Raw genomic sequence first — 24,943 nt, forward strand, 5'->3', positions numbered from 1 at the left:
AGAGCGACCAATATGCAGAGTTGACCCTTATCATAGGGAGGTCTGCAGTCTACCTAGAGCCAAGATCATGGATATCACAAGGACATTCCCCAGCCTAGTGTGCTCCACAGACTACTACCCACTACTGATCTTCCAGACAGGTGGGGAGGAAGCTGCGTCCTGTAGTCTGAGGGGAATGAAGAAAGATTTCAAGGCCTTGGGATGGTTGGTGAAAGAGTCTGGGGCACAAGTTATTTTCTCTTCCCTCCTTCCATTCTGGGGTGATGATGTGGGATGGAATAGAAGGATCCAGTTCATAAACGCTTGGCTACATGACTGGTGCCACAGGCAGGGCTTTGGGTTCTTTGACAATGGCTGGTTTTATAAGACACCAGGCCTGACACTGAGTGATAGGTGGGAAAGGTTTATCTCACAGGGGCAAAAGTGTTCTGGGACAGGAATTAGCATGGCTCATTTGGAAAGCTTTAAACTAGATGCAAAGGGGGATGGAGTTGTAGCTGGGCTTGCACCGGTGGGGCAGCACCCTAACATTGATGAAGACCGGGCAGCCTCCCATGCCCCTGGGGTGAAATCGGCGTGCTCATCTCGCTCCCTGAAGTGCCTGTACACCAATGCACATAGCATGGGGAATAAGCAGGAGGAGTTAGAAATCCGTGTTCAGTCAGGGGACTACGATCTAGTGGCAACTACAGAGACATGGTGGGACAGCTCACATGACTGGAATGCGGTCATGGATGGGTCTGTCCTGCTAAGGAAAGACAGGCCAGCAAGGTGAGGTGGCGGAGTTGCTCTTTACATAAGAGAGCAACTCCATTGTATTAAGCAGTATTGTATTAAGCCCCCTGTGCAGGGGCAGATGAGGAGTGAGTTGAAAAGTCTTTGGATGAGAATTAAGGGACAAGCTGGCATAGGGGATACTGTTGTCTGCTGTGGGTGTCTATTACAGGCTATCAGATCAGGATGAGGAAGTTGGTGAGGCCTTCTACAGGCAGCTGATAGCAGCCTCACAATCACAGGCCCCAGTTATCATGGGAGATTTCAACTACCCTGACATTTGCTGGAAAGCCTACTCAGCCAGCCATCCACGGTCCAGGAGGTTCCTTCACTGTATCAATGATAATTTCCTGATGCAAGCGGCAGATATGCCAACTAGGAGACGAGCGCTGCTGGATCTTGTCCTCACTAACAAGGAGAGGCTGGTTGAAGCAGTGAAGGTTGAGGGCAGCCCTGGTTGCAGTGACCACGAGATGGTGCAGTTCAGGATCTCATGTGGCAGGAATAGAATACTGAGCAGAATCGCAACCCTGGACTTCAGTAGGGCTGACTTTGGCCTTTTCAAGCAATTGGTAGGGGAAATCTCATGAGACAAGGTACTTGAAGGTACCGGGACCCAAGATAGTTGGTTAGCATTCAAGGACTGCTTCTTCAGAGCATCCCAACAGGGAGGAAGTCAAGAGAGCCAGGAGACCTGCATGGTTAAACAGGGAAGTGCTAGGCAAACTCAAGTGGAAGAGGGGAGTCTACAGACCATGGAAGGAGGGGCTGGCCATTTGGGAGGAATATTAGACTGTTGTCAGAGGATGTAGGGAGGCAACTAGGAAAGATAAGGCCTCCTTAGAACTAAACCCTGCAGGAGGGGTCAAGGACAACAGAAAGGGCTTCTTCAAATAGACTGCGGATAAGACTAGCACTAGAGGCAATGTAGGCCTACTGATGAATGAGGTGGGTGTTCAGGTGACAGAAGATAAACAGAAGGCAGAGTTACTGAATGCCTTCTTAGTCTCTGTCTATAATGCTGGATGCTGTGCTGAGGAGCCCTGGACCCCTCATGTCCCAGAGGAAGCCAGAATAAAGGAGGAGTTTGCCTTGGTTGATGAGGACTGGGTTAAGGACGAATTAAGCAAGCTAGACATCCATAAATCCATGGGTCCTGATGGGATGCACCAACAGGTGCTGAGGGAGCTGGCTGAAGTCAGTGCTAGCCCACTCTCCATCATCTTTGGTAAGTCGTGGGAAATGGGAGAGGTGCCTGAGGACTGGAGGAAAGCAAATGTCACTCCGGTCTTCAAAAAGGACAAGAAGGAGGATCCGGGTAACCATAGACTGGTCAGCCTCACCTCCATTCCTGGAAAGGTGATGGAACAACTTATCCTTGACATAGTCTCTAGTCATATCAAGGATAAAAGGGTCATTAGGGGCAGTCAACATGGCTTCATCAAGGGCAAGTCGTACTTGACCAACCTGATAGTCTTTTATGAAGATGTAACCAGGTGGATAGATGATGGTAAAGCAGTGGACATGGACTATCTTGATTTCAGTAATGCATGTGACACCGTCTCCCACAGCATCCTCGCAGCTAAAGTGACTATGTGTTATCTGGATGATTGGGTAGTGAGGGGGACTGTGAACTGCTTGAAAGAAAGAAGCCAAAGAGTTGTCGTCAATGGGATGGAGTCTAGTCTGTATCTAGTGGAGTCCCTCAAGGGTCAGTACTGGGACCAGTACTACTCAATATATTCATCGATGACTTGGACGAGGGAATGGAGTGCGCCATCAGCAAGTTTGCTGATGACACTAAACTGGGAGGAGTGGCTGACACACTGGAAGGCCGTGCTGCCATCCAGCAGCACCTACACAGGCTGGAGAGTTGGGCACAGAGAAATTTAATGAAATATAACAAGGGCAAGTGTAGAGCCCTGCATCTGGGCAAGAACAACCCCAGACACCAGTATAAGTTGGGGACTGCCCTGCCGGAAAGCAGTGGCGGGGGGGGAGGACCTGGGGGTCCTGGTGGACAGCCAGATGACCGTGAGCCTGCACTGTGCCCTTGCGGCCAAGAAGGCCAATAGCAGCCTGAGGTGTTACCAGAAGGGCTGTGGTTAGTAGGTTGAGAGAAGTTCTCCTCCCCCTCTACTCTGCCCTGATTAGACTACATCCAGAATATTGTGTCCAGTTCTGGGCCCCTCAGTTGAAGAAGGACAGGGAACTGCTTGAGAGCAGCAGAGAGAGCAGCGCAGAGCCACGAGGATGATTAAGGGAGTGGAGCATCTCCCTTACGAGGAAAGGCTGAGGGAGCTCGGTCTCTTTACCTTGGAGAAGAGGAGACTGAGGGGTGACCTTATTAATGTTTACAAATACATAAAGGGGAAGTGTCAGGAGGATGGAGCCAGGCTTTTCTGGGTGACATCCAGTCATAGGACAAGGGGCAATGGATGCAAGCTGGAACACAGGAGGTTCTGCTTAAATATGAGATGAAACTTTCATGGTGAAGGTGACAGAGCACTGGAACAGGCCGCCCAGGCGGGTTGTGGAGTCTCCTTCTCTGGAGACTTTCAAAACCCACCTGGACGCGTTCCTCTGTGACATGATCTGGGTGTTCCTGCTCCGGCGGGGGGATTGGACTAGGTGATCTTTCAAGGTCCCTTCCAATCCCTAACATTCTGTGATTCTGTGAAAATCAAATTAAAGGGTTCCACAAATTTTAACTTGTGATAGCAAGCTAGTTTGTCCTTTCATCTCTAGCAGGCTTTGTTAGCTGTGTAAAATTCCAGCTCCCCATTCTCCTTCAACAGACTGTACAGGAGATATTGCTTTTATCATGTAGTGATAAAGTAAAAAACAATTAGTAAGTGCTGGGGTAACACAGAAATGGAAGTGACTTAACTTCTACTATCAAGAAAGTACAGATATTAATCACATTATCAATACAGGAAGTTATGTATTGACTTATTTTAAGCCAAGAAAGAATAAAAATATATTTATGCTTTTTCACACTAGTGTTTTTTTTAAAGCTGAGAGTATCTTGGTAATACCGGCCACAATCTTCATAGGCTTAACTTGAAAGTGGTTAGCACTCAGTGTTACGGACGTGACGTGAGTGGTGACAAAGACACCTCTGAATGCAATACATACACACCCACCTACCAGCTAAACCACTGCACTGTAGGTGTTGTCTCAACTGCTCTTTTACTTCCCCCAGAGATATTATCATTATTAAAAAGTAAATGCAGCTGAAATGGTGCAAAAGCTGATACACTCACACAGGCCACAAAAAGCCACAGGAGACAGCTCACTGTAGTTACCAAGATTTGTTTTTCCAAAAACTGTAATTGCACCAGCCCCAAGTCTGAAGTCCTTACAGGTTAGCTCAGAGTTGCTAGCTCTGCAGCCCAAACTAGGGCACCATCATCATGAACCAACATCTTTGGTACTTTGATGGTACCTTAATGCCTGATTAGCAACTGCTTAACAGATAAAATGTTAGGGTTTGTTATGTGGAAATGAAGCGATATGAATTCAAACCTTAATGAAAGGCTGAATCCTTCCTTCCTTGTCTGCCAGAAAAAAAAAGTTGGCTTATAGAAAAGAGAATATTCAGAATGTCTGTGATCTGGGCAAAAGAGTTCAAGCCAGAGCAGTGAAATTCCTTACATTTAATATTAACAGACAGAAACTAATATGTGGTAGAAGCTGTACAAGACGTAGCACGAGCGAACAAGCATCTACTGAATTATCTACTGAATTCCCTTTAGAGGAGTCATGTGAACATTTACCTCATTTTATTATTACTGAGACTGATTGATTCTGTTGAAATTATTTATACTTCTAAGACTCACATCACTTAGAAGATCTGAAAGGTCTAATTACTTTCAATGCGAAGCATGGTTGTATCTAGTAGGATACTTCCTTAGGAGCCTCAGGTTATTCTGTTATTTATCTATTCTTGTCTGCCTAGAACAAATACTCCCAGATTCTAGCTAAGTCATGTAAGTCAGGCTCCATGCAAAATCTTTGTCCTTCAGCTGTCTGAGGGTCTGTCTAATAACCTAGATGGGCTATGCTGTCCACTTCCATCTGCCCTGCACCCACATTTACAAACCAAAAAAGCCATACGCTGAAGTACAATTCCATTAGCGTTTCACTGCTCATAATCAATACACCTTAGCATACACATTCAATACATCATTACATACACAGAGATATCCAAAGTTTGGTATTGCAACTGATGATCTACAGAGGTTTTCGGTTAATCGTTTGTATTTATATACAACTCCATAACTAATTCTTTAAAGTGAAAAACTGTAAACTGAAATTTGTTGCTTGTTGCCCGTGTCCTTACCCGGGAGAAGCCTACTAGCATCGACCTGACAATGTGCAAGGCAGCAGGGCCAGCAGAACTGTGGGAACTAGCTTTTAGGCAGGAAACATCTTCTAGTATATATAACATAGAATATATGTTATATATATATTCTATGAATATATGTTATATATAACATGACCTGAGTCAGAAGCTGCTTGGACATGGACATATACCTTTTTTTGTTTTCTGCCCCCAAAGCAGTTTCTGTACTCCATCCTTCCCTAGCCTGAAGGAATTAGAAAGGTACTATTCAGAAGATACAAAGATAGAATACTAAAATCAGTTATTACTTTTTCTGAACATTCCAGATTTTGAGCCACCATACAAATACCCATAACTTTTCCCAACCTGTCAGTAATAAAGCCCTACAGTAGCTGAATTATACTTCTGTAAGCTAATCTCTTAAAAGCAGCTAACGCTTTTGGAAACAGACTGATGATTTTGCCACTAATTTATTCTCCCCTACTCCATGCTCTACTCTCTCCCCTATTTTTCTTACCTCTCATTTGTCTTTCTTGTTGCTCTCTCTCTTTCTTGGCTTGGATGGCAAGAAGGCGTCTGCTTTTCACAGCACTGATCATATCATCAGCTTCTATTTCTACCCGATGCTCTATTTTTACCATTTCATTTTTTTTCTTTTCATTTCTTCCCATTGTATTCTCATCTTTCCCATTCTCCTTGCTCTTGGCCACCATTTCTTTCCGCTTCTGTTTTTCTGCTCTCTTCTTGTCATTTTCTTCCTTTAAGATAGCTAGGCGCTCCTTCCACAGCTCAGCTGACGTCTGCTGCTTGGCCTCCACGTGGTCCTGCACTGAATAAGTCATTAGAATCCGGTGGCACAGAGCTCCAAGTATCTGTAATTTCTCTTCAGGAGTCAACTCAAAGAACTCAGAAGTCTCCAGCTTCTCCAAAAACTCATCCTGTACTTCATTATCCTCGAAAGTTGCCGAATCCTTGCTTTCATCTACATTATCTGAGACCTCACTTTCCTCTTGTACATCTGACTTGCGTAAGCAAAGGCGGACCAACTCAGATGCAGAATGCAACGTAAGTGGTATTTCAGAAAGCTTCATTCCCAGCTCAGCATAATCTTCAGCGATTTCATCCTGCAGCAGGGTCTGCAGAAGAATGACCAGTACCCGGTTCAAATAAAGGAAGCCTCCCTTTTCTGCGCAAAGTGCTTCCATCAGGGAAACTGCTGTAATGGGATATTGAGCATCTGGCATCAATAAACCTGAGTAACAGCTCAGGAATTCCACCACCATAGCGACATCCCCAAAGAGTGTATTAGGAAGTCCTTCTGGAGTATCAACCAGTTTAAAAGTGGGCAAGTTCTTCCCTTTGAGATCTTGGTCCTCAAATCTTTTCTGTTTTTCCAGTTTTTCCTTCATCTCCTTCTCCTTCCGCTCTTTTGCTCTCTCCTTCAGTTTCTCTTTCAGCTTTTCCCTTTTCTTCTTCAGATACTCCTTGCGCTGCTCCTCTGTCATAGTGGCCCATTTCTTCCTGTGTTCTAGAAGCTCATAGCGTTTCTGTACTAGTCCTCGTAAATCCTCAGGGAGACGGGCACGATCCTCGTTTGAGAGTAACCTGGCTGTTTTGGAGATGATGCAGGAAAGTGCACTTTTTTTGTCTTCCCGGTCTTTGTTTTCTTTGTAATAGGCAATGAGATGGAGTGCTGCAGGAGGCAGATGTTTCTGGGGTTTCCCCGAAGACCTAGGAGTGCCTCCAGAATTTCTGGGAGCCCTGGACATCTTAGTAGTACCTTTAGCCATGTCTAGTAGTGTCATCTGTTTCATTTTCATCTTAGGGGTCTTCAAGCCTTTCCTAGGAGACTTTGATTTCCCTGATGTTTTCTGCCCATTTAAAACCCTTTTGCCTCTCTGCTTTTTGTCCAAGGATTTGTTGCTGCCCTTTCCCAGTCGGCTCCTCTTTGGAATGTGAAAGTTAGAACCAAGTTTACCAGGCGACATGATTTTCATCACCTCTTCCAGCTCCTCTTTGGGAGATTTTGAGTTCTTAGAATTTTTCACCTTCAGTGGAGAGCCAATAATAGATTTCTCCAGGTGCACATGACACCACAGAGTAGGGCTCAGTGGCTGACCCAGAGATGTACCATCAGTTTTGGATTTCTTGGAAGGTTTTCTGTCAGGCGATCCAGAGCTCTTCCTCTTGGTTGAGGTGTTGAGTGTCATATACTAAAATTAAAGATTTTATATTAATATTTCAAGGTATTTAAAGGTCATCTAGATTCTTTACATTTTTCCCTTCCATGAACAAGTAGCACTCAATATTTTAAGGGTAATGAAGACTTCTGCAGTAGCTTTCAACAGGCTTCATTCACTAGGTTGCTTATAAGGTTATTAGCTCATTCCAGAAAGTTAACATTTGACTTCATAAAATACTAAAAAAAGTATTTTCAATATTTCTTACTGCATTGCACAAAACCACTGTGTTTCTACTTAAAAAAGTTGTGGGGAGAGGGTTTGCTTGGGAAATGCTGACAATTTCAAAAAACTATTCCTCTGCTCAAAGAGATTTCTTAGCAGGTCCTGTAGGGTTCAGTCCTGGACCCCACCCATGTCTCCATCCAGATGGAAACTGACGGAGCACAGATGTGATGGGCAACAGAAATTCAGAGACTTGTCTCTGAACTGCCTGAAAGTTTCAAGAGCTGCATTCTCACTGCTTTTTAAATATGAGGTCTGTAATGAAAGCGAAAAGAAAGAAAGAATTCTGATTTAATGTAATTGAATATCTGATTGTTTTTAAGCTTTTGAAGTGACCCACCTGACAGCATACTTTTAACACAGAACAGTTTAACATAAAGCCAAACAGACTGATTTCAGCATCTCAATTCAGTTTCAGGAATCAGAATACTAATTCATTTCAAGAAGTAGTATTCTTATAAGTGTCTTACTTTTTTTTCACCTTTAAGATATTGATAAAAATTATCAGAAAACAGAAGCTGAAAAGTTAGAATTACTTAGCAAGAAAAAAATTCTGCAGTGCTAAGCACAGCTAAAGATGCAAGCACCTAAGAAGTATGTACGTAAGAACAGACGAATGTGATCAAGGTAAGCCTGCCAAAGAAAATCAGATTTGCTAGCTTCTGAATGTTCACTCTTGAATGTCTTATGCCAATTTAAGAGTCCTCATTAGCCATTTAGAGATTTTTTTTTTTTACTGAAGACAGCACCCAAGCTGAATCCAGCAGCTGCATTACTTCATTCTACAAAAGTTGTGTTGACTTCTTTGCTGAAAAGAATTACTTAATCTGAAAGCATCCAATATTAATATGAATTATCATAATTACAAACTAACAAATATTAGATCTACAACATATACTGTATATTAAACTGTCAGTTATACAACAAAGTTATTTTGCTAGAACACTGACTTTGGATTAATAAATTCTCCAATCACTTCTTGGTGTTTAAAATTCAATGTAAATTCAATCCCTGTGCCAAGTGGAAAACAAACTACAGAAAGTGCCATCCCTAAACACAAAGCTAAGGAATTCTGTAAGTCACACAGAAGATGTTACAGTTGCATATTTTTCCTTATACCAAAAATACGCATCTATCAGTGTGCTCAGTAAAAGATTGTAGGCCATCAGCAAGCATTTTAATTTCTAGCAAGACAGTGACCTGAAGTTTGTGAGCTGTATTTACCCTTGCTGCAATATGAATAATTTTTTTCTCTTTAAGCACATTTAGAGCATTCTAAAAGAGTCCTCAGAAACTTGCTTGAAAAGGGCAGTATCCTCCTGACAAGGAAGAGGAATATAGCAAATGTTTCTGGTTCTGTTTTAGAATAAAGCTTGATGAAGATTGAGTCCATGAAAAAGTGAGTTTACTAGAAGAAAAATTAGTGTTTTCTACACCAAAGATGAACAGAAGATTTAACGATACTGCATTTACTCAGCTAACAGTAGATTTGGCTAGTCATTACAATGGACTGGAAGAGAAAAACACCCCTACTCAGTATTCAGTACAAAATTTGTGGTATCTGCCATTTCTCAGTCCAGCACCATAAAAACACTAAGTACCAAGTAAAACATATTCAGCTCTTCTACTGTAATTAAGAAAATTGGGCAATAATTCATATTTACCAGGTAAGGAATATAGCTCTTCTGTTTGTCTTAGACCAGGAAATCTTGTCACTACTTACAGACAAGTAATGCAAATTGTTACTGAAAGAGTTAGGAAAAGTCAAGTCACAGTACACAACTCAAGTTTTCAACGTGGACCATTGTTTCAGAAATTCAAGCTGTGTCACCTTAGGGATAAAGGGTTAATGATCAAAGGAGTGGACGTTCCTGCTCTGCATGTCTCTAGAAGCACCAGAAGCTAACTGGCGCACTGAAGTCTTGGCCAGGGCCACTTTCTCACCCATTCCCCACCCTTAAACACAGGAGATACTTTTAGGAATTCTTACCTTATGTGGGTCAAGCAAGAAGTCACTAAATTTACTGGGGAGAGAATATTTCTTCACTAACTCATCCTCCACTACCCACGGGGCATTCTCGCCTGTGCCAGCCCGTAGAGCATTATGCCGGATGAAGTACCTCAGGATCTCCTTGTTGGGAGGACGTTCTGTACGGACTAAGCTATCTGCTGGTACATTGCTAATGATCTTGGAGATAAACAGACGGAACGTTAACATTAATCTTCTAGACCCATTATAGATATAGATTTAGTCATATCACTAAAAGGAGTGTGGGCTGTTACACTGCTTCACATCCACAAACTCTCCACGCCACTCTTTTGAAACTCTTACAAATATTCAAAACAAAACAAACAGAACTTGCAGAACTGAGATGCATAATAGAGATTGGTAGAAGATTCAGTTAGACAAAAAGCATCAAAAACCTTAGTTTATGTTTCAGACTTCTTGCCAAAGCCCATCACTTTACTTGGCAGCAATGAAAGTCTCTGACCTTCCCCAGCATGTGTTTGCTACTAACTTAGAAGCTTTTACATGTTAGTGTTTATTTTGTTTTGATTTTTTTTCCTGATACCAGAGAAGTAAGTCTGCAAGCAGTGCTCATTGAGGTCAGCCTTGCCTCTGTCAAGTTAGCAAACTCAATGCAAAGCACTCAGCAGTGCTGCAGCTACACAGAGCTTCCTGAAGTGCAGGACACTCAGAGAGGTTCCGTCAGAAGAAAAGCAGCAACTCCCACTCAGAATTATCAGTAGCCTACCTCTCACCAACTTTCATTAACAGCCTGACCAGAGATTAGCTAGTCAACAGTAATGATTCAAAATTAATGAAGCACTGTGACTCAGCTTCCCTGTGTGGTACCAGGGGATTGTCGGGTGCCTCCATGGACAAAACCAAATTACATATAGCAACAGCGAGGCTAGTCAGCCTTGCTGAAAACCCCAGCCATCTTGCTTCCAATACCTCAATTCCATCAGAAAGTACTACTACATTGTGCTGTGTACACATAATGGTTATTTAATTAAGCTTGCATGTTCACTTTGTAACAGAAAAGATTTAAGCAGTCATCTCACCTTGTCCTCATTTTTCAGCTTGACATCATATTTGTGTGGCAGGAATTTAGGTGGAACCCACTTCCTTTCTTCCTTCTTCAGAGAAGTGGGAAGCTTCCGAGGAGACCTACGTGCTCGATCATCTGACAAACCAAGACAAGACATTAAGTGTCTTAGAATTGGATTAAAAACAAAGAATCAAGATCATAACTGGGACTGGACACCCCCCACATCATCCATACAGTGTTTGGATAACTACAACATCAGGAAAGAAATCCCCAACTGGTTTTTAGACACATCCTGAAGACACAGGCTGGGAAAAAAAGTCCTTAAACAGGTCTGAAACAGAAGACTACAAGCTTCTTCAAGCAGCTTAAAAGACCACTTGAACTATTTTAATGCATCTCTTTACAGAAGGCAAGCTGCAACTACCTACAGGAAGGGAGAAGAGTTTTATGAAGCTTACAAAGAGAAGATATGCTTCATAATGTAAGGAGTAATCTTCTTAGCAAGTTGCTGCTGAGAGCCCTAGCTGCATCTGCCGTGCCACATTTGAAATAATTTTCCTGCAGGAATTACCAGCTCCAAATTGAAGTAACTTTTAGTATCATTTCACTTTCGTAGCCATTAAGTGACTTCCAGTTATGTGCTCCTGTGCATATAAGCTGGTTTAGCTGAAGATTTTAAGTATATTTATACAACTGTTTTTTTTTTAATTCTCAAGACAGATGTGACTGAAGGAGTACAAAGTAATCAAATCTCCTTGCCAAGACAAAATCCAAGCTTACTGAAGAAAGTGATCCCCAAATGTTTTTGTGTTTGTGGTTATGACTCAAAGAAAACACTAAAGCAAGCACAACAGATGAAGAAAAATTATCTATTAAGTATACATAGAATACAAGTTGTAAAATCCTAAATGTAAGTTAGATTTTTAAATTTGTATATTGTTGTCATATTATTAAGCCCTACAGAGTTTAAACTCCATCAGCATTATAGCTTACATGGTGTAAAACCTGTTTTTGCCACACATCTCTTCCAAAATCAGGAGTCTTGGCTAGGTAACAGATCACAGATGCCATGGACTCCCCTGCACCAGATACATGTGTAGTTACTTTCTGCATTAGTGATACATTTCAGATATCACAACATGAAATTCTCTGTTGCAAACATCATGGAAGTTTTGCTTTAAAAATCAAAAACCCTGAATTTTCTAACACTACTAGTATGCATGAAAATAGACTAGTACTTTCATCACAGGTCATGCTAAGACAACTTCTGTCAGCTGTTGTTCCATATTTGTGTTCAAAGTCTCAGTAAGTCAAAAAATACTAAAATATTTTTTCTGCTCAACACAATTGAAATTGCATATAGGACACTTCAAACTCTGTAAAAGACCTGCTTTTAGAGATCTGCTTCAATGTCTTAAGTGGCTGAATGTTACCTTTGCTGGACGCATGTACCAGGCATGCTAGGTTTATATTTAAGAATTAAAAATGTGTTGCTTAGCACTAGTGTTAAAGGATTCAGTTACACTGCTCCCCTGCAATAGGCCTGTAAGTGACCTCTCCTTCAGGGATTTACTTTCTAGATTCTAGAACTAGGGATAACTATATTGAAGTCATCAAACAGCCCCTGGAAATCTAAAAGGGGGGGAAGAAGAAGAAAGGGGAGGGGGGCATAGAACATCACTACACATTCCTTCCTAAAGTTATTTTTATAAAATGCATATGTCAAGTAATTCTTTTGTTGCATTGTACTGTAATAATGCTTACATACTGGAATCTCACAAAACATCCACATGCTGCCATCTCCTTCTATTCATCAATTATTTGGGATTTTCTAAAGCTGTATTAACTCTACGTAGAGCTCAAGCTGCAGAACCTGACTTCAGTAGCTCACCATCCGCGTTCAGGAAAATCTAGCCTTTCTTCTTGCTTCTGCAGATTTTCCAGATTGCTCTCCCTAAGCAACTAAAGATACAAAGCTACTTCAGACTCCACATCTGGTGCAGTAATTCTGGTGTAAGGCCTTATTTTTTTATTATTATTTTTAACTTCTGAAGCACAATAATCTCCTAAACAAAGAGACCCAAGTTCTTTCTCTGCACATTTCCTCCTTCAACAAAACCTTAAATTTTGATACAAGTATTACTAGGAATGATAAGGTTAACTCTGCCCCCTTGTGTGTGCATGGAAAGTTACATCTCTTACACCAGGCAGTTATGCTGTTATTACATCTAAACGCTTACCCTTGTTTAGTAACCTCAGCAGGTATCAACAGTGGTCAAGGATGTAACATAGTAGAAAGAAAAAGTCAAAGTATGTGTGACTAGGTCACCTTCAGATACTGTATACAGCCTCCTGGCCCCTGCAGTTCCAGGCCCACCAAATGAAGGCGATAGTGCTGCAGTATGCTGTACAAGTTTAACAAATGCTACATAGTTACTGTAACAATCTCCAGATTTGGGAAAGAATTTCCTCCTATGAATCATGTTCTGTTATAACCCAGGATATAAAAACTTTAGCAATAACACATCCTTTTAATAAAAGTCTATGCACAAAAGACAAACTCTTAGACTCTTTTTAAAGAAGAGTTTTTAAAAAAGTGCTTACTGCTTCTACTAATTATGTTACAACTCGAGCAGCATCTTTGATTTGAAAATATTGAGGTTTATCTTCTACAGAAAGGGAAGGACAGCCCCAATTTAAAGAGAGGCAGCTGAAGAGAGGTCAGATAATCAGCCGAGTCACAGCCTGAAAAAAGAATACCCATTCCTCCAATATTCTTCCAGTCAAGGTACTGCTTCTCAGAGGGCTCTATTGGCAATTTCAGTAAGGCTACAGCTGAACACAGCTGGTTAGAGCGCTGCATGCCACAGAACAGAACATGACAGTACTCTTAGCAAAACACCCAAGCCCAGAAACGCTGCTGTAAGTTTGAACATTCTTAAAATAAAAGCTACTTCCCATGACCATTATGTTCAATAGAACTATCACCGAACAACAACAACAAAAAAAAACAAATGCATGCATCCATCCCTCTCCAAGCACTCCTATGTTTTCAAAGGGCCAGACTGTTGTAACTTTTTCCAGTACAAATCAGAAACAGTTGGAGATTACTAAGCTTGGGACAACTTGTATTCTACTCCTGACTTTGCTGTTAGCTTGCTGGGCTACTTTCTTAAGTTCTCTCTTTTCTGTATTAAAGGAGGCTATACAACTTCCTCAGCTGCTGGGTGGCTATTTGCAAATGTAAGCAGCTTGGTACATTTATGTGCCTTTAAAATTAAGCTATCCAGATTAGAGCTATGCTGTGGGGCCTCTGCTTTTATTTTTAAGCACACTTTTTCATATCTTTGTTAAAGAGTCTTGTAATTTCATTTTTAAAAAAGTTAGAAAGGACATCAATTTGTTTTTTCTTTCAAGAGAACCTTCTCAAAGTCAAGAAAGGCCTTAGACAACTACTTTTTCTGCAGCAAGGAAGAACAGATATGAAAATGGGGAACACTATTTCATAACATGCTTTATCTTGAACCCTTTGAAAAAAGTTTACTATGCGTTTTTCTGCATGAATTTTGACTCAGCATTTGAGCATTGGAATGGGGAGAACCAAAACAAAATACTTTTTTAATGTCAACTTAGGACATGAAAGAAAATGAGAGCTTGTCTCTGATTGCACAACTACAACCTTTAGAACCAGAGATGTTTGTTCAAAGGATTGCACTCAAAGGGGCATTGCAGCTAAACTTTTTCCAGCTTTTTTTCAGCTGCACAAACTTTGGTCGAGGATTTTTCCTCTCCTTTTTTAATATGCTTGTTATACTTTCAAATCTTTATACGTTTCATGCATAGCATTCTGTACTTACACCTTAGAACCACAGTATATTTTCTGCTTTAAAACCAGCAAGAAGAGTTGAAAGCCAACAGCACCGATGCCTCTGAAGCTGCACCACTAACAATGAAAATCTCAGGATTTTGATTACGTAATACTGTTTAAATATCACATACAACTTTCACTGCCCAGATTCAAGATGTATGTGAATTCAAATACTCATTTCTAGTTGTTACCTCGTTATGACTTGTTGTCATGCTGCCTTACTACTTACTCATACTTTCCCTTCTATTGTCATCTTCCTTCAGGATGGATTCCTTCTGATTGTCCTGGGCTGCCTGGCTGGAGTTCTCTTTATCACTGGATGGGGAATCGCAAGCTCCATCAGACTTCTTTTCAGGGGTCTCTTCATCAGCTTTCTCCAAGGGATGTATTTTCACAACTTTCACAGGCAACATTTTCTCCTTACCAACCTGCAACAAAATATTAATGAAAACTGAACCTGAGCAAGACACATGAATTAACAAGCTTTAACATTATGAGAAAGGAAAAAAAAACAAACGAACAAAACCAACTAAATCCCACACCAAAAAAAGGACTTGCAAACTGCGGTTTGGCCAAACACTTGATGAGAGAAGCTTATTATCCCTGTCAGGAAACAACTACAGGATTTCTTTCTACTATTCCTATCTGGAAGCTCTGTACAAATTGCTTAAGAAAAAAAAAAAGAGAGAAACCTGCCAACCCACTAGTTTTTTCAGCATTTAATAATGTTGCTTTCTCAGCCTAAGAAAGGAGCATGTAGGCAAAATGAACGTGTGCTACCTTAGTAGCTACAAATGAAAGAATATGTCCTAAACAAAATTGCTAACAGAACTTTTTTTTTTTTAGTAATTTTCCTTACTTTTAATAAGTTTGAGTTTTCCCCATCGATCACAATTTTGGAGGGATTTTTCTAATTATTAGAGCATCATTAGATATTTCTAAGCAGTTGACCTCAAGCTACATCAGTTTAAGACTACCACTCCTTCTGGGAACATGTTATGTGAAAAGATTACAGCAGATTATAATTTTAAGTGACTGGTACTTAAAATATAAATATGTATTTTACATATATTGAAATACATCCACACAAAGACCATTGCATATTTAAACTGTAAAACAAAGCTGTCATCCCCCCTCTACACCCCCCCCAAAAGTCACTCCTTTTTCTCATGACATCTGTATGGGTCATCTGTGTGCTTCTGTTTATAGAACTGTTTCACATTCAAAAGCAGGTGACGTCACTAAGATTCCACAAAAAAAATTCTCACCATCTTTCTGATACTGCATGTGGCTAACATATTCTTACCCACTTCTGCCTTTAGATATACAAAATTAGTTCTGTGCAAAAGCACGGGATAAAATTGAAAACGGATCCTTACCTCAAAGTCACACTCTTCTCCCACTGCAAATTTGGTCATGATCTCCAGCCAAGCTGCATCCACCAACTTTTCCAAAGATACAGTGTTGTGGTGGACTATTTCCAGTACCAGTTTCTCATACCAGATGGGGAACTCCTCCTTCAAGCTGAGCAAGGAGGTAAGAAGCTTTCATTATTCAAGGAAGAAAAACCAAAATGCAAAGTAACCTCCAATTTTGCAATTCCAGGAAGACTTACAGCCAGGACAATGTTCCAGGCAGATGCCACACTGGAATGCAAAGACAGAAAGGCTTTTTCATGCCCTCCCCCATCTCCACTCTCCAAAGTGTCAATTGGCATGACAATACTAATTGTGCTTGTCCTTCCCAGAACGAACACTGTAAAAAATTCTGGGAAGAGTAGCACTGCCAGTAAACCCGTTCTTGCCGGTTATTATTGCCTCCCAATTAGATGGGGAACGTATACCAAGAACTTGTCATTATTCTGGGACTTGTTACTTCAAGATTTTTGCTTCCCACAGTAAGATGATGCTAATGAACACTGAGCTTTTCTTTCTTCCCAAACTCTGGGCTTACACACTCCTAATGCAGGAGAGAAGGCAGGTCTAGGCTTACACGATCAAGTTATCTTTCCAGAGAAAAATGTCTTGTGTGTTTCACACCATGGCAAGATCTTAAAGCTTTTTCATTTAAAGGAAGACTTACAAGTTCACTTGACTAGTTTATTTACTAAAGGATCAAGTCAGTTAATTGACAGGAGTACTGAGAAGTATATTGCATAAGACTTTTTGGCTTTGCATATGTTGCAAAAAAAGTCTATTTCAAGTTACTGTAAGAACGACAAAATACTCCACTTTTCCAAAACCCTCTTAGCTTTCTCTGCTATATTTGCTGTTCTGCAACTGCCATGAACAATTTTACCCATTTTGCAAACTAAATGATTTTTTTTTCCTATCAGCAGCCCATAAACAGCCTAGGCGGCTTTTAATCCTGTTTCGGAGAGACAAGCCCAAAATTTCTCTTCACAGAATGTTTCCCACAAACACATTCAGAGAGACTACAGCTAAATGTTATTGATAAATCTTTCATTTATATTCCATTTACATTTTTCTGTTTTCAGAAGTGCACAACCAATGAAACGTCACTACCCAACAGGACATGACACTAGTCAGCTGCACACCCTCCTCACAGGCAGGAACGTTTGTGAGGAAGGATGGGTGACAGTAGTACTCCAAGCCTCATCAAGATTAGGACTATTAGGAAAAGGGGTTTTTGTTTGTTGCCTTTAAGGATGCATTTAAACTCAAATAATGGATAAAACAAATTTCTCCTCAAACCGAAGCTATTAACTCTTTTACCAGTCAGAAACCAAGATTCTTCATGAAAGAGATACAGCTGAAACTTTCCTCTCAATTTTCCTCCCATATGCTTACGATATGCCCAGTGTAAATCCAGGGGAAAAAAAGTTACAGAAATCCAAGTCATCAGTTCACAGAAGAGAGAAACATACCATTTGTCTGGCATTATTCCTACAGTCTGATACACACAAAATACATTATGTATGTTAGTTCAGCCAACAACTTGCACCTTTCAAGAAAATTCTCTTATGGCAAGGGTCACAATGGATCTCAACCAATGATTCAGGGCCTGTGCTGTGCACTAGAGGGGGAGGTCATGGACACACCAACAAGGAAGAACATTGGTGGTCTGAACTGAGTAATTATTCGTGCTGTTTTCCCTTTGTTCTTTATCATTTCAAATAGAGTAGATCCCCAAATGCTTACTCCAAAATAGTTGCATTTAGTACAACGACCAATTCCAATGCAGATGTGCTAAAAATAATTACAGCTGTGGACCTCACTGATGTGAAATTCCAAAAAATGTATTTTTATATTGATTTTTCCCCCTCTGAAGAGCTTCCATTACTCGAGGAACTCTAAAATTCATCAAGTAGCATATGCTGAACTATTTTAGTTCAAGTAATACCAAGACACAGCACAGAAGTGCATTACTCAACTGCATTAGCAATGGCATCAAATTTGGATTTTGCTTTTAACTCCAGAATCCCCAGATCTGCTCAAAGCCAGTAAAAAGTTACCTACTTCAAAAACTAGCAATCGTATCTCATTCCCAAGTCCTCTCTTTTGCCCCGAAGACAGACACATACCAATTTTTTCACTGGTACTTACAGCTCAGCAACTTCCTGCTCCTCCTCCCAAGCTTCTTTGTGCGTCAGCTGGCTGCTTCCTGTGCTTTTGCATGTCCATATTCGCTCACTGTACCTCTCCAGCCGTGCTTCATATTCTCTGTAGCAGTAGCAGCTCAGGAAAACAGGATTTATGCAGTAGAAAGCATAGCCAGAGTAGCACGAAACAATCTAATTCAATTAAACTCTTTCTATTTGAGCGCACAAAGACTAAAGGTAAGGTTTGACTCTGCATCTACCACGGAGATGCTGCACTAAACCTGACAGGTTATTAGACCAGGACCCACTGAAGCTTCCCGCAGCTGAAATGTCTGTCCTCTTCTGTGCTGGCATACAGAAAGTGGCACACCACCATCGGTTCAGCTGAAACGCTCCAGGGAAATACGTACCACTGAGCGCCTCTTGGTTTTGCTAAGTTTTCAGCTATTCCAGTCTGATTCATTGGAAAGCAGCACCAACATCACAGGCAGATGCAGGAAACACGGATGAACCATCACTAATTGCCTGAGAGTAACTGTTGGGGAACTACCACTCCAATGCTTTAGGGTGGTATTATAAACTTCAGATGCAAACTAGCCATCTAGCCAGTATCCTCAATCTTTTTGGGGAAAAAAAAAACACCAAAAGCTTTGAAACTGAAGTCACCAGGAAGGCCACATTTGCCATGGTTTCCAACAAAAGCAACCTCCCGGGTTAGCACAACATTAGTATCTTCATCATCATCTCCTGCTTCCTACACCATAACCAGCCTCAAAGTTAAGTTATTCTGCCCAGTAAGTTTAATAGTTGCACAGGGGAGTTGCTGTAGTGCAGATGCTCGTATGAAATACAGCATTAGCTACTCTGTTATAAGCATCTCTGCCTATGCTTTGCCCATTCCACCTAAGAGGTAATTAATTATCTGTCAGCAAAAACAGATAAGCTACTTCGTACTTTCTACGGACTGTACAGGCAAAATTATCAGAAAAGCTAATACAGTGTAAATTCTTAACAATTTACCCTGTGGCAGCCTGTTTAATTTGATGTATGCTTTCTAATGGTAATTTAAGTAAAGAAATGGTAACAGAGAGGCAAAAAAAGTCTCTCTTCTCCTTTGGTGCATTTTCCAGCAGAAAGCAAGCAGAGAGCTCAAAGCATACATGGAACAACTACAGAGGCTCGGCCCACTGCAGCACAAGTGCTAATTAGGAGCGAGCTGCTGTGGGTGAATGCAGATTGCTCCACGCTCCTGCGAAGGCAGAGCCACCACTCACAGCAAGCCATGCTTTGTGCTTCGCATACACTTTGTCAAGAAAATTTTAGTATGACTCAGCTAAAGTTTTGTTGTAGCTGGTGGTTTTAAAAAGAGATTTGTATTAGGAAGGCAAGTTGCAACTCCAATGAAACCAGTTCTCTTGGACACAAGGCACAGAAGCTACTCTGAAAATGCTGACAGACAGGCACGTTACAGCCACATCAACCGGAGCTATACAAGAATACCAAAACACAGCACTGCCACTGCTGACAGCATTCCCTCTGCCCAGAACGCATCTTAAATCTGAAAAATCCCCCATTTCCCCAACAGCCCTTCTTGGAGTGTTTCCTGCTCCTTGGCAGATGAATTTGCCTTAGACAGGGCATCATCCAAGTAAGCTTTGAGTCCCCTGGCCAATTCTTACCCCTCTCAACTGTGAGGTTTCAAAAGCACTTAAGTTTCCTCAGCTTTTATCACAGCTGATGGTACCTGTTTCTCAGCCTGTGCAGCAGCCTGGGGCTGCAGGACACAAAGCACTGGGGCAGGGGCAGGTGGCAAGGAGAAAGGGCAGCTTACGGCAGCTCACTGCAAGAGACCTGACCAGGCCAGAAGCGTTACAGAAGCAAGCTTCTGTAACAATATCAAGGTAAAAAAAAAAGATCTAACCAGAAGCCAGGAGTCCTACTTGTATTTACAGCAATTGGAGATTCTAGTAACGACTAAACTGAAGCCATCATGCTGTTCTTTCCTAGGCCTTTCCCACAAGAAGCAAAGTCAAAAGCAAATTCAATCCTCACCATACACAGGAATCTGAACATACAAACAACGCTGGTCTTCAGCTTCCTTCAGCAAGCTACCTCCCCTCTCCTGTGGCTTTCCTTGGACATATCCATGGACACTGCCTAGATACTAAAGACTTGCAGCTGCCTAGCACAAATGCTAAAGGAAAAATACCCTTATTAAAGGTTCACCACAGTGCCTTAATAAGCTTTCAGTATTCTAACTATGACGAAATGTTTGAGATATAAGCGAGAAATAATGTTATGGTCTACTTCCTGCACTTAAAAACTTTCTCTGTCCCTGTGAGGAGATACGTAATCCTCCCAGCAAGGAGAGGGAAAAAAAAAGCTCACCTCCAGCTGATATATACTTGAAAGGTACGTATTGCTTTACCTAACACCATCTCCCATACTAACAGGAAGACCCACAAGGATTTCCCCTAAGCATTCTGACTGTACATACTCATGAAAACATGTGAAATCCCACCATACCACAACTCATTTTTCTCAGATCAACACTGAATTTAAAAGTGGCAGGTACAGCTATTCCCCTGTCCAGTTCAACTCTGTCCCTCAAAATGCAATTTAATTCCACGTGCAGCTGGTCAGCTCTCATCTAACACTGACCCCTGGACACATTCTTTAACCAGCGCTCAAGACTCGTGGCCGCAATCCTCACCCTTCCTTTGTGCTCTGCTAGAAGCCTCTCAAGCCAGGCTCTACTTTTAAATCCTGGGGTGAGCACAAAGGTGAACAGCAGGAGAACGTTTTCACAGTTTGCTGTGGCTCAAACTTTCCGCTACACCAGAGCTATTTGTCCTTTCAACTCAGACTGGAAACAAACCCAACCTATTTTGGACTGTACAACAGACCTGGTATAGGGCTACAAGCGAGGGCTCACCGGTATGCCATAACCACCCCATCTTTCTACCAAGAGCACACACACAGTTGGAACTGCTTTTGCCACAACCCCCCAGCATGCTAACTAAAAAACCCCGGACAAAAGCTACTTGTGAACATCCCCCAAAAAGCTGTAGTACATTAATACTGATGACTACCCACTGTGCAACAGTTAATAAATCACATTCCATTTTTATCCTCCTGACATCACTTCGATGTTAAAAGCCAGAAAACAAGTCTAAATTAAAAACAAGGGACCATTTAAAAAAAAATGTTTAAAAGTACACACGAAGACTATTAAACAAAGTTTGCTCCTTCCCCGATTAGTGATACTCTCATATAAATTAGTATCAACTCCAAAATAGCTTTACAGTATCATAATTGTTTCCACATGTAACAGCCAGAGGCAAACTTACCAGGAAGCACATTTACAAAGTGGGTGGGTGGCAAAGTTTTCACACAATTGCAGAGCATGACATGACCATGTTTTGGTGCTGCCACCTTTCATCCAGATTTTAATTTCCTGATATTACACATGAAGATGTAAACTACAACGCAGTCCAATTCCTCATGTTCTGTCTGCATCTCACTGTACAAAACCATAAACTAAAGATAGATGCACGCAATCACAGCAAACTTTTGTCTGGGAAGAAGAATACAGCTTCCCAAGAGTCAATGAAGGAAAGCTTTCGCTGGAACAGCCCATCTTGCCAGCCCTGGTCAACGAGCTCTCCAAACTGTGCTTTCTCTTGAACTAGCAAAGGAGTTTTCCCAACCGTGGCCAGCACAACAGAACACACTACAGCAGTCCGACACACTAATGGAGGAGATGGCCTGGTGTCAACAGAACAAATTCTGGATTTTGATAGACATCCAACTCACTGTACATGCACCACAGACAGTTCACCTTCCCTGGTGCACACATGAAATAAACAGGACAAGACTGTTGTCTCGGGAGAATTTATTTACTTTATACCTCACATGATCTCAGAGTAGATCCTACAGAGCTCTAGCCACGAGGAGCCTATTTCTGACCATTCTGTGATTCATCCGTCCCCACACAACGAACAAGTCTCACTCCGAGTCACCAGAAGCGCAAGGCTTCTCTAGCATGCAAGGGGCTCTACACAGCACGGTTGCTCTTAAAAGGTTTCCAGGGGACTTAGCTACAGAAGAAAGCCATGTAAAACCAGAAATAAACTTCACAGACAAATATCTGAGCTCTGATGACCGGTCTATCCATCTGCCCACTGCTTTTAGACACTTTCTTTACCCTTGCCCACAGGACAGATGTCTTCCCTCACGTTCACCACACAATACCCCAGTTTCCGTTCTTATTCAATCTAATCTACAGCTGCAAATCTTAAAGATTCCTTAAAGATTTTTTTGTGTCTTTCAAATACTGCATTCATAGCTGTGCAGTGTAAGAGCCTGCAAACCTTAAGGGGAAGAGCTGATCAATTGCTTTTCAAGTTGGAAAAAGGTCAGGCAACCACATTCTGCCAGGCCCTGGCACTACCCACACCAAGAGCTGCTCTGGGTAAAGGCTCCAGTACAGCCCTCTCTGCAAGCTAGCCACAAAAGCCATTCCTTTGCACTATCTAGGGTCAACAGAAGTGACAACAAGCCTCAAATCTTCCTTAGGTAACATCTCCCTTCAGCCTACTGACTCATTTGCAATTTTCTGTTCCACTTTTTGCCTAGCTTGTATTATACGCATAGGCAACAAAGTAAGATAGAAACCCAGTGTAACTTAGTTTCTCTTTTTAGCTTCATGACATCTGTCTGGCAACACGAACTTTCTAGAACAGGCTAGGCTGTCAGCCTCCCACTGCATCCCATCTAGTACTTTCTGCAACAGAAGAGCATCTCTCCAGAAGCTCAGTGCTTGCACATGCTTCCTCTTTCCTTCTGACCCTGCAGCCACCAGCATCCCCTCCAAAGAGAGAGAAAATATCATTTCTTCCTTAAGGCTAATACCATCAAAGCATCCAAGAAACACGTCCTACACCTGCTCATCGATCCACAAGAGCCATGCTAACAGACTGGTGTTCTCATAAGGTGCCCCTAAACACCTCTGTGCTGTTCCTACCTGACAGGTGAACCTTAAAGCAACATCTTTTACAACAGCAGTAATTAGAATTAAACTCTATTTTTGACCACTGATACTTCGCTGAAAAGGAAGAGAACAGGTCTGCCTCTGCCCATCCAGTTGGAAGACTGAGCTCCTTTCAGTTTGCTTACACAAACATAGTAGGCTGTTCGGTTTCGAGTAGAATATATGTGAATTTACAGTACTTTTAAAAAGCACACATCTACCTTGTATCAAACACTCGACCCAAGTGAATTTTATTGGTCAGACTGCATTAATAATGCCTATTTGCACTCAGATACGCATTTTGTCTTCAAAAGCGAGCTAACCCTTCCTATGGGCTTTTGTATTCTGTTCTTGGTGCTGAAGTAACACGGCACTCCTGCATCCCCAGTGCGAGGAGGGGCCGCGTATAAGTGCTCGAGCCCCCGCGTCTCGCGCGCCGCCCAGATCTCCGGGGCCCGTTTCTTTATTTACGCGTTTCCGCCGTGGTTTCAGTCCTTCCTCGGGTTCTCAGTCCCGCGGATCGCACAAGCAGCGCGCCAGGCCCCCGCAGCAGCGGCCCGCAGGTCGGGGCGCAGGGAGGCCCTGCCCCCTCAGCCCCGCACGGGGCCCAGCCGCGGACGCTGCCCCCGCAGCCGCACAGCCGCCGGCAGTTACCCGAGCTGCCCACGTCCCCTTCCTGCCTCCCGAGGAGCGACGCGCAGCGGCTCCCGCGGAGCCAAAAGAGCCGCTTTCCGCGCGAAGGCGGCGCTGAAGAAATCCCTCCCGTCGGGGCCGAAACCCCCGGCCGGCCGCGGGCAGGTTGCTCCCGTCGCTGCTTCACTCGCTCCCGTGCGGGAGCCCCCGGCTCCTCCGCCGCCCTCCCCCCGCGGGTCCCCTCCAGAGCGCGGCGCCCGCTCCGCCGCGGCCCGGCCCCTCCGGGCAGCCGCCCGCAGCACCCGCCGGGAGGCTCCTGCCCTGCCCGGCGCTGTCTCGAGTCGCGGTTCGCACGGGGCTGCTCCCGGGCCCCTCCAGGCCGCCGTTCACCCGCTTTTAAGCGCCTGCGAAGCGGGGAGAAGCCCCGCAGGAGCCCCGGCCCGCCTGCGCCAACGCCGAAGGCGAGGCCGGGGCCGCCCGGCGGACACCGGCGGCCTCCACCTCCCGGCCCGGCTTTGTTCGGCGCGGCCCCGGGCTCGGCCCCGCCGCCTCGCACGGGCCCTCCCCGGTAGGCGCTGACGCCGCTCGTGCGGCTGCCCCGGAGCTGCCGGCGGCTGACAGCGACGCCGCCCCGGGGCTGTCCCGACCCCCCCCCCCCCGGCCCGGCCGTGCGGATACTCGCGGGTGCGGAAGGCCTCCTGCGTGTGCGGGATGATGAACCGCTCCCCCGGCTCCCCCGCCGGCAGCGGCTTGGCCAGCGGGAAGGGCTTGCGGCCCAGCAGCGGCGCCATGGCGCGGCGAGACGGGCCCCGGCTGGGGCCGGCGGATCCGCGCGGCGGCGGCCCCGGGCGGGAGGATTGAAAAATGGCGGGAGATTCCCCTCCCCCTCCCGGGCGGGCGGCGGGCCCGGCCTCGCCGCGCGCACCCGAACCTGCCCCCCCCGCCCCCCCTCCCCGCGCCGCGCGGCCCGCCCCCGCCCCCCGCCGCTCTGAGAGCCTACTGGCGGGCCGCCGGCGAGGCCGGCTTCCGATTGGCTAGCCCGCCCGCCAATCACGCCGCCTCGCCCCACCCCCCGCGCAGCAAGCTGCCTTGCGCCGCGCGCGAGGTGAGAGGTCGCGTTATGTAAGGGGCAGGGAGCGGGCCGCCATTTTGTGCCCCGTTACCCGCCCGCCCCTCCCCGCCGCGGCCAATCGCGGCGCGCCCCC

The 24,943-nt window shown here is 43.7% G+C and overlaps 1 protein-coding gene across 2 annotated transcripts in view; it reads right to left on the reverse strand.

Annotated features, from left to right (window-relative positions):
- Positions 1 to 24,671, reverse strand: part of BAZ1B (bromodomain adjacent to zinc finger domain 1B) — a 52,647-nt gene extending 27,976 nt beyond the window's left edge. The window contains exons 1-7 of one of the 2 annotated variants that reach the window (XM_083806278.1): positions 24,417 to 24,671; positions 18,078 to 18,194; positions 15,891 to 16,035; positions 14,741 to 14,939; positions 10,657 to 10,778; positions 9,578 to 9,775; positions 5,640 to 7,335 (exon numbers count right to left, since the gene is read on the reverse strand). In XM_083806278.1, coding sequence (XP_083662404.1) covers positions 5,640 to 7,335; positions 9,578 to 9,775; positions 10,657 to 10,778; positions 14,741 to 14,939; positions 15,891 to 16,035; positions 18,078 to 18,194; positions 24,417 to 24,529 — 2,590 coding nt within the window. In that variant the 5' untranslated portion in view covers positions 24,530 to 24,671. The remainder of the gene's footprint in view (positions 1 to 5,639; positions 7,336 to 9,577; positions 9,776 to 10,656; positions 10,779 to 14,740; positions 14,940 to 15,890; positions 16,036 to 18,077; positions 18,195 to 24,416) is intronic. The other variant, XM_083806279.1, reaches the window with a different exon arrangement.
- Positions 24,672 to 24,943: the final 272 nt, after the last annotated feature.

This window comes from Anser anser (genome assembly GCF_964211835.1).
Source record: "Anser anser genome assembly, chromosome: 20".
Classification (NCBI taxonomy): domain Eukaryota; kingdom Metazoa; phylum Chordata; class Aves; order Anseriformes; family Anatidae; genus Anser; species Anser anser.